We start from the raw sequence: 10,656 nt of genomic DNA on the forward strand, positions 1-10,656 counted from the left end.
TTTTGCTGGCTATATTTCATCTACTAAATCTTCTGTGAATTTCTTAAAGCAAGTGAGTACGACGTTTCTACATCTTATTTCTTTCCTATTGATTACTTAAGATCCATCCTGAACTTGTGAAAACGCTAAATTTATTTGTTGAACTTCCATTATCAGAATGTTTATCGTGAATTCACAGTTGCCACATATTCACTTTCGCTGATGCATAGGATTCTTGACACAATCATGGAACTTGTCATATATATACATAGACACTGCTGTGTTTTAGGATCTGATGTAGTAACACTATTGGCTCCGGACACCGTGCATAAATACGTACTTGATTACTGTCTTCCACTAATCGTAATTCATTATTGACGTTCCAAAAAACCATTGAAATGACATAATCCCATTATTTATCAAGACTGCCTTTATCTAAAATTAAATTAGGTCCTTAGTTATTGAGAAATAATACTCAATAAACTAATTTTTCGATATGAGATGATGATTTCTAATTAATATTTACCTTCTGAATTTGTGTTTTCAGTCATACATATATTTAGGTAACCCGAAAACAGCTGTATTCTCTTTCTTGGCATGTTTTATACTTTTCTTATTCGTAGTCTTGTTCTTTTTGTCATACCTATCTATACGTGGAGACATTCACAAGTCACTTCAATAATTCTGAATAGTTTGCTACTAACTAAATAGCTTCTAAAATCTCAAATACATTTGTAAGGTTTTAGGAGATTTAGTTTTTTGAACGTCCAAATTATATACAGTTTCAAGTTCTCTATTTATATTTTCGTATTTAAATGCTGTTTTGCGTATTCTGAGAAATAAATTTAACCATAGTTAGCGTTGACTCATAATGGACGTGCCGATTTTTTGTTAAGATGTAGAAACTTCGTATCCACCTGCTGTAATATTTAACGGATAAAATATAGACAGCAGAAATTGGTCCGAATAGAAGAAGAACATGCTTCTATACGGTAAAATAGTTTGAATGTATACAATAACTTGCGTAAAAACAAAATCACTAACATTTTTTTTTTCGGATGGTTTATTCACATGTCTGCTTCAGGTGAACGTTGAACTTCTATTGTTTCTTATTTCATTTCTATCTTATTGTTTATTTAAATAATTTCATTTTATGTATTTAATAAAACCAATGACACATTTTCTCTATCAACGATCAAAACATAGAAGCTGCAAGTCTTAAAAGACGTGCCAATTTTATTTCTTTTAGCTTAACGTTGTACAATTATGCATCAAGGCTAAAGGAGATGTTGATGATAAAAAACAAAAATGATGGAATGAAGGTGGGAGGAAACAGGAGGATTCCAAGAAAACCCACGGACACAGTATTTGTCCACCACAAAGCCCACTTGTTGCGAGCTGGGATCGAATTAGAGTGTTCACGTACTAGAGATGAAATTGAATAGTGACTAAACAAATCCATGGGAACAGAGCATGAAAATTTCCCACCAGAATATACCATAATTCCTTCGCTCATTCCCTCTAACCGTTATTAATTAAGAGCATTCACTACAGCGAAATTACACTACCGCTAATTTTAGAGTTTTTCTGTAATATCTTCAAAACAAATAAAAATATTCGAAAAGCAGACACGTAGTGAACTAGACAATACGATTTTGCATGTGATACCGTTATCGCAACTCATCTATCTGCTTTCCATTTGCAATTGTAGATAGATTTAGCATTTTTTGCGGGTTTTGTAAATAGCGGCATACCAAAAGCAGATAGGTGAATTGTGGTAAAGTTATCACATGTAAAATCGTATTGTCTAGTTCACTACGTTTTTGTTTTTCAAATATTGTTATTAGTTTTGAAGATATTACAGGAAAACTAAAATTGGCGGTGGTTAAATTTCGCTGTAGTGAAGACCTTTAAGTACATATACAGGGTGTTTCAAAACAACACCGACAACGTTTGGGAGGTGATTCCTGACACCAAGACGAGACAAAAAGTATACACCAACCTGGGTGCACAAATGCTTCCTTTCGAAGTTATAGGCTGCTGAAAACATGAAAAAATTAGCGTTAGAGGTACATAATTCCAAAACTTTGGGGTCTACCGTAGTCGGGTCAAGACTTCACTTAGAAATTAATATGTGCACTATCCAAAAATACATGTTTCAGAAACGTAAGGAAGTAACACAACAATTGTTATAGAGGTAGTTTGGCTACGGGCATATAATCTGAAGTACTCACCAGCTCCCTCTATAAAAATTGTTGCGGAAGTACCGTAGGATTCTGAAACTTGGATATTTGGATATGGCAGATAGTAGTCTCTAAGTGAAGTCTTGACCCGACTACGGTAGGTCCCACAGCTTTGGAGCTATGGATCTTTAAAGTTCATTTTTTTCATGTTTTCGACAGCCTATAAGGAAGCATTTGTGCACCCAGGTTGATCTATACGTTTTGTCTTATCTTGATGTCAGGAATCACCTCCTAAACGTTGTCGGCGTTGTTTTGAAACACCCTGTATAATGTTCACGAGTATAATAAATATATTTTCATAATAATTAGGATATACAACATATAAAAATTGTACCTTCAGCTGCGTAGTCTTTATTATCTTCTTTATACCTGATATTCTAAAAAAGTGTTGATTCTTTTGCGCACGTGAGGCGTTAGTGTCCCAAATATCAGGATATATATATATATATGAGTCACAGCGATTAAGGCCAAATGCCATTTAACAGCTGACAGTTTAAGCTAGTTGATTTGCAATAACGTAATGCGTTGTGAAGATAAACGAACTTTCCTGCATAACAGTGCTACATTTTACAATTGTATTTCGGTAAAGGCGAAAACGCTGCGCAGGCCTGTGAAGAATCTTGTGATTTGTTGAGCAAGATACGTTATCCAAAGCAAGAGCCAAAGACTGTTTCAATCGCTTTGGCTATGGAAATTTCGATGTCTATAATGCTCCTCGCAGTGGGCGACCAACCACAGCAAAACTGGAGCAAGACTGTCATGCAAGTAGTCATGACATCGCCAAGGATCTAAACATTCATCAGCAGGGCCCGGATCTTGTTGACCTAAAATTTTCTAAAAAGTGACCTATAAAATGACACTAAAATTCTTGTAAAATGACCCTAAAATTCACAAAAATTGAACTTAAAACTTGCGTTTTTTGAAAACGTTAATTTCGTTAAACTTTGATTAAATATCTGTTGGATTTTAATTAACATTTCTCGTTCATATTCAAAAAGTTTTGTTTAAGTTAGTTGCAGTCCATTGATCAGTTCATTGCACGGCAATGTACGTACTCAAAGCGTCAACTCACTCCCGAGTTGAAACTAGGAAGCACTCTTAAACAATAAAAGTTCGCAAGTGTAGACTACATGAGAATAATAGATGAAAACCCTGTTTAAAATCTTTGTATGCCTTCTAATCCATTTTTAGTTATTCACGTGATCACATCCTTTGTGGTCAACAACCAAAACTGTCTGTTTGGCCACCTACCAACCTCCACCTTTCGTCAACTAGCCACAGTTTAGTTTTCATTAGCTAGTTAAGAATGCAGTTCTCCACCCCAATAGTCAGGAAACAGGAAAAAAGATCATTTAACTTCCTGTTTTTGACATCCGTAAACATGTTCATTTTAAGATTTCCTTATGTAGAAGAAAAAGAATAAAAAGACAATAAGAGACCTAAAATTACCTTAAAATATTAAAAAATGACCTAAAATTTTAAAACGGCAAAAAGTGACCAAAAGTTGACCCTCAAAAAGTATAGTTTTAGAACGTAGAGTTGATGGATAACGTTTTTATTTGAACTTCCCTTGTCCTATGCGTAGCAGAAAAAAGTTGACTTGTCAACAAGATCCGGGCCCTGTTCATCACCAAATTGTGTTAAGCCATTTGGAGAAAGCTTGTTACAAAAAGAAACTCACGTTTGGGTGCCGCGTGATCTGATTCACTTGTCAGAAACATTTACTCGATGGAATTCCATCTGCTAATCTCTACTGAAACGTAATGAACTCGAGCCATTTCTGAAGCAGTTGTTCACGAGTGATGAAAAGTGGATAAACCAAGACAACAATATGTGAAAAAGATCGTGGTCAAAACCAGGAGAATCTTCACAGTTTGTGACAAAGCCCACGTTGACATCCAAGAAGGTTATAATATGCATTTCGTGGGATTGGAAGGGCATCGTGCATCACGAACTACTTTCGACAGGTTTAGGCACTTAAGTTCTTGCTTGGACATAATTGTTAAAAACAATAAAGTACGAAGTAACACGAGAATAGAAGACACTGTGTTCGGAGTCTGAAGCTAAAGAAGCCACAGAACCAGTTACTAGAAAAAAATATACTTCAGACATACTCTGGTTAGGTATAATCAACAATAAAGTGGTTTTGAGAATCTTCTAATTTTGTTAAAATAATGTTAATACTGTTACATGGGTAGTGCCAGTCTTGAGCGTGAATTCTCTATTAACAAAGAGTGTTTGGTTCCGAACCAAAAGGAACGCTCTTTGATAGCACTACGGCATATTAATGAAGCAATGAACAGTCAGGCGGTGTGAGAAGAATAGATGTAACAAAGGGATCTTTCACACATTCCAAAACTGGCATGCGTGTTAGAAAGAAGCCCTTGAAAAACAGTACACCTTGAACAAACAAACAAAAACAAAAATGCGAGAAAAAGCAGAGTAGAGCAGTCAAAGACTGAAAAAAAAAAAAAAAAAAAATGCGAAAGCTGTTGAACGAAATGACCCGAGAAGTAGCTTTAATGCAAGAGCAAATTGAGGATTAAAAAAAGAAAAGTAAGGTAGTAACAGCACAACTTTAAAATTGCAGGACTGGTCTTAGTAGAAATTGTAGTACATGTACAGAGTTGTGATAATCTTGTGAGAAAATACTCAAAGAATTTGGAGTATTGACTATTAGTTTTTAATGTCAACTGTATCATCTGAATAACAAACTAAATGTAATACTGTTCAATATAGCTGTCTGCCTTGTAGAGAACAGCTTTAGCTTTGGTCGTATGAAAACATAAACAATAATTCGGTGATGCGGAAAGCACTGCGTACAAGGTTAATATTAATGTATGATTATATTAATTTCACTATAATTCTCGCAGTATTTAGTCCTGAAAAATTCATAGAAATGGGAATCCTGGGAAAGCATGAATTTCAAAAATCATGATTGGTGGACACTCTGTTAATCATTCGACACATTCTGTGTTCAACTGATACTGTTATCAAGTACAGATCCTCGTGTAGCCAGCAATGTATCAACATTACAGGGGCTAAATGTGTCGACTACTTTTTATCGTGGGCAACTTTTTGTAACGTAGAGGGGAGGGATAAAAGTTCGAGATTTGAGCTCAATAAAATCGTTCTTGCGAAGAAGTTCACGGAAATAAAAGTGACTTAAATATAAATATTATAAGAAGTACGCAACTTAAAGTGAATTTTTTACTTATTCATAATATAATTGCGTAAAACATGAAATCCGTAACATATGGTACAATTAGTTAAATTTGCCACTTACTGCTTCCTCCTATGGTTTCCTGGACAGATTCAGCAGATCCATCTGTCAAGATCAGTGAGTTGGACTTTTTACTGGAGAATGATGTTACATTACAAAATGAAATATCATTCTGTACGTCATGTATAAAGAACTGGTAACGGATGAAGTAACAAACATTAATAGACAGGACTCTTATTCTCAATAACTGTTGAAGTAAAATCCGTATTCCTCCAAAAAAAAAAAAACAAAAAAAAAAAAAAAAAATTAAAAGCGAGAAAAGTCTTGTTTCGAGATTCACAAAAAGGGAACAGAACTCCCTCACAGTATGGTTAATATACGCACCTTCGGCGCGGAAGACCCAGGTTCGATTCCCGATGGGAGCTCATGTGGTTTCGATTCCACGTTAAGTTGTAGATCCACGATCTTATACAGAGTTTGTTCGGGAAGTAGTAGGACTGTCTTTTTTTTGCCAAAACGGATGGTGAAGGAGGGGAATGTTACTGCGCTGGGGGAGGTCTTAGGTACCAGGTCATTAGTCGCCAATCGTCTCCAAGCCTTCACAAAATGTTCATCGAGCTTAAGGTGAACTTCTTTCAAGGTGCCTTGTTATTTCCACAATGAATCGTTTGTTAGAGCAGCGTCACGCGGTGAAGTTTTGCGTCAAACTGGTAAAACTGCGAATGAGACCCATGACATGATCAAGACTGCTTATGGGAGTGATGCCATGGATTGATCAAGTGTTTTTAAGTGGCAGAAATTGTTTCGGTAGGTAAGAGAGCAAGTTGAAGATGAACAACGGTCAGGACGCCCTTCAACGACAAAAAGTCACGAAAACTTAGTGAACTGAGAAATCTTTTGAACCTCTGACCGCAGATTGAGTGTGCGGTTGATATCAGAACAATTAAGCTTGCTCGCATGAGCAATTCGAAAATGAAATTGATGTTGATCACCTTTTTTGACCGCAAAGTAGTGGTTCATAGAGTTTGTAGCGCCTGATCAGATTGTGAATGCTGCGTTCTACGTTGAAGTACTTGAAAGACTCAGAAAACGAGTCCAGCAATTGCTGGATAATGGAAGCTTCATCACGACAATGCGCCGAACCACACCGAACTTCCTAACCAAGCTTCCCAGCCTCCCTACAGCCTAGACGTCGCTCCTGCAGACTTCTTCCTCTTCCCCCGAGTGAAAAGGGTTATGAAAGGACGGTACCATGGCTCGGTCCAGGCATTCAAAAAGCTGGAACGAGAGCGCTGAAGAGCTTTCAGTTATTGGCAGAGTCGTTGGAAACGCTGTGTTGATGCAGAAGGGGCATATTTAGAAAACTATTAACTCGTATCAAAATTGTGATATTAAAAAAAAAAATCAGTCCTATCACTTTCCTGACAGACCGTGTATAGCCTCACAGTTGAAGGGGACAGTGACAAGCAACGAACACAATTTTGAAATACTCTTTTCACTTGTTGCCGTAAATTTAACAGAATTTGTAAATCATTTGATGATGACTGAAGACTACGTTGACTATTAATATGGTGAAGAGTATAAATATTTACTTCTTATAAGCTACATATATACATTAAAAACTATCTTTGACAACACATTATATTCCTTTTTTTTTAATATATATATATATATATATATATATATATAATATTTGTAGTTGCAGATTAATGTTAAAAGAAATCATTTTTCAAACGGGGAGTCCCAGGAACGAATTGCTCAGTATCTCCATTTAATTTACAGTCCTCATAGAAGCGAAAGAAATCATGGACCACAGTATAGACGTAATCTGAAATTCCTGTGGGAAGGCAAAAATTTGCTTGTAATAGCTGGATCCATTCAGAAGCTTCGAGGTTGGTGAGAATTAATTATATTTAAGTCCGTCCCATATTCAGCATAAAACTAGATTTGTGTGAATTAATAATTTTGAAACGATTATTCATCGTTATAGATAAAGGTAATGTGTGTGCTGATGTTTTTTTTTTCGTATATGTTGTAGGTGGCTGCGGAGGAAAAACACAGAAGCGAGGAAGAAAGGGAAATGGAAGAGACAGATAAAAGTGACGCAAGGGAAGTCCCTGAAGAATGTGTTGAATCGGATGGACCCCCACACCAGGGGCACCTATATGATATACCTAGGATTACACAATTCCTATTTTCGGTGTCCTCATTGAACGATGTGGTTAGACACCTCAAAGATTATACGTGAATAGAACAATAAACAACTCGGCATTTGTAAATAAGTATTTGATATTAATGGTAAAAGAATAATGAACAGCCACTCGAAGAGACGAGAAATATATGTTAGCCATTCTGAGCTATAGTAGAGACTGATATAATATTCCAGACTAAAAGCGTGATGGACAAATCCACCCGACACGAAAGTTCCGCTCACTTCCCTCAGCACTTAAAAGACTTGTCGATGTGGGTCGAAGAATGGATAAGAATTGCATTTTCCAAGTGGTTGTCTAATTCCATGGAAGAATTATTCGAACGATTATTAAAATAGAAACCTCTTAAATGGCATGAAAACAATATTTTTGTAGATAATAGGAAGAAAGTGAATGTATTAAATGTATCCTTTCTCATTATTTAGATACTTTCCTGTATTTCTGAAATTTCGAGACACAGAAAAGTTTCCTCTGTGTTAGCAATAGATTTAATCATACCTGTTCCAAATCGGGGGTAACCTGACTGCTCTGTCCATAGTGCTTCACGAGACAGCGTTGTAGCGCATTCACGATTATTAATCATTAAAATATTATTTTCATTGATTGGAATGGGACATTATTTTTCTCAGTGTGAGATAGAGAAAGATTTTTTTCTTTTCTCTGGATGAAAATATCCCATACTTTGATTCACAGAAAATGTACAGCGATTTGAATTATGCCTCTTTGTGTATGTGAAACGAGAAAACAGCTTGTATCATAGGAAAATCTATAATTGAGTATGGCGTTTCTACGCATAACTAATATATGGCCCCAACATTATGTTTATGTAGCCACATATTAGCCTCATATGTAGCTAATGTGTAGTTTTATTACTTAGTTTATCAATTAACTAATAGCAATATGTTTGGATAATATCTAGCAAGTATAAGCTACTGGTCAGAGTTCATCTTTCGCAAACGGGAAGTCCCTGGTTGGAATCCGCTGTCTGAGGTTTGTTCTCAGATATCGTAAATTCAAATACGGGCCAATTTTTTCCATGTCCTTTCCTCTTGTTTTTGTTGTTGTTGTTTCGTTAATCGTTATTGATTCCAGTGTAAATTGGCTTCACATACTATCTGTTGATGTTTGTTAAATAAATATCTGTTACTTTCATCAGTTTTAATTGATAACGAAACAAGGTGTTACTGATATGTTTTGTTGCTTGCTTAAGAAGTTGAATTACAAAGCAAGAACGGCCTTTAAGCTTTCCCTAGATAAGAAATATTTAAAAAGAATGACCTTTTCCTCAGCGTATCTATAATCAAATATCGATCCATATTTGTTTGCACCGAAAAAGGATTGGCACATTGATTTACGTAACGAGCCATTCTGGAATGGACATCGTGCAAGCAAACAATTTCCATTATGCCCTCTATTGAAGCAAGAACTAGAAGTAGTACATTTTCAGTCAAAATTTCGTTCCAAATACCAGTAGTCATCAGGACAGTTCAGCAAATACAACAAGTCTTCTTTGGATAAATGAATTCCTAGTGCTGCAGATTTGTAATTAATTGTTTATCAAACCACCACTCTACTTTTCTCTGGTTTCCTGACAGCAGAAAGAAAACATATGTACAGTCAGCGACAAAAGTTCGTTCTGTTTTGTAAAATTTATTTTGTTAATAACGGTGGTATGACTGGAACGTACAGAAAATTTTATTCTTTTTAATTTACTGAAAACTGTACTCAAATTGTCCTTCTATTCTGAAGTTACTTATGAAACTAATTTCATCCAACGGAAAAACTTTTCTCGTCGGCTGTACAATGGTCTTTCGCAGGTCAAAATATCTGCCTATTCTGATGTCTAGGAGGAGAATGTCTTCGAAAGGACTATCGAATGGGGGAATAACAATGTGCGAAAGATTGCTGGAGGAAGGAATGTGGAGCAAATTGTGAGTTTGTGGTCAGAGGGAGTAAGCGTATCCAAGATTGGCAGTGTGTTAGATATATTGAGAGCGTGATGATAGCATACAGAACTCGTGGCAAAACATTATCAAAGAAGAGGAACCTAAGTGAGAGGGTTCGCCGAATATTGAAAACAATCGATGGCAGTTAATGTTAGTGTTGCAGCGTTGCGCAACGACCAAAGTATTTCAAGAAAAAGAAATATTATTATTGTTAATAGTAGTAAAAAAAAAAAAAATACTTTATAATACTCTCATATATACACTTTAAATAACATATTTTTTACTTCTGTAACTGTCCCTTCCGTTAATCTATTTTAAAAAGCGAAAAACAAACCGTCACAGAGTCTCTAATTTATATTGCGTTGCAGCGAGCACACAACGACCAGGTTTCTACAACGCGGCAATTGGAGCGAATGCTAAGTCTTCTTTCCCCTATCTCAGAAGTTAGAGGCTCTAGTTGTTGCGGTGCTTCTGCAACGTGGCAAGGTTTCCAGTAAACGGGAAGGTTTTTTGCGCTAAATAAGATTTCTGAATTTTATTTCACTACCAATTAACAAATAAAATTTATTTTTATACATTCATATTTCTAAATTACAGGACTATACTGAAGCAAACCAATATAATGACATTTAAAAAAAAAAAAAAAAAAAAGCGATTGCAGAATTGCAAAATAAGAAAGAAAATATGTAGTAGAGCAGAAAACAAATGAAAGTAAACACGCATTTACAAGTTAATTCTTAGCTTATATAGATAATGAAAGCTTCTTGTATAGTAATTTGTGAACCAAATATTAATAAGTCAATATATAGAATCTCCTTCTGAGGGTAGTATTTTTATATATAAATATTTCATTTATAAAAGAATTGTATTTTCTGTTGATAACTTTCCATATAAAACTGTATGATGGGATACGCCATGTTGAATTTGAGACTAGTTAGCAATGCTCAGGGGCGCAGCCACGAGGGGGTCCATTGGGTCCCGAACTCCCAAAATTTCGAAACTCTACTAACATTTGTAAACTTTCTTAACGAAATATCCTTTTTTTAAAAAAGAGA

At 35.5% G+C, this 10,656-nt stretch overlaps 1 protein-coding gene across 1 annotated transcript in view; it reads left to right on the forward strand.

The window, feature by feature from the left end:
- LOC145665348 (uncharacterized) overlaps positions 1 to 8,796 on the forward strand; it is a 46,533-nt gene extending 37,737 nt beyond the window's left edge. The window contains exon 6 of the mRNA XM_081732648.1: positions 7,484 to 8,796. Within this exon, the coding sequence (XP_081588774.1) occupies positions 7,484 to 7,658 (175 nt within the window). The 3' untranslated portion in view covers positions 7,659 to 8,796. The remainder of the gene's footprint in view (positions 1 to 7,483) is intronic.
- Positions 8,797 to 10,656: the final 1,860 nt, after the last annotated feature.

Source organism: Thermobia domestica, chromosome 1, assembly GCF_964235325.1.
Source record: "Thermobia domestica chromosome 1, izTheDome1.hap1.1, whole genome shotgun sequence".
NCBI lineage: Eukaryota > Metazoa > Arthropoda > Insecta > Zygentoma > Lepismatidae > Thermobia > Thermobia domestica.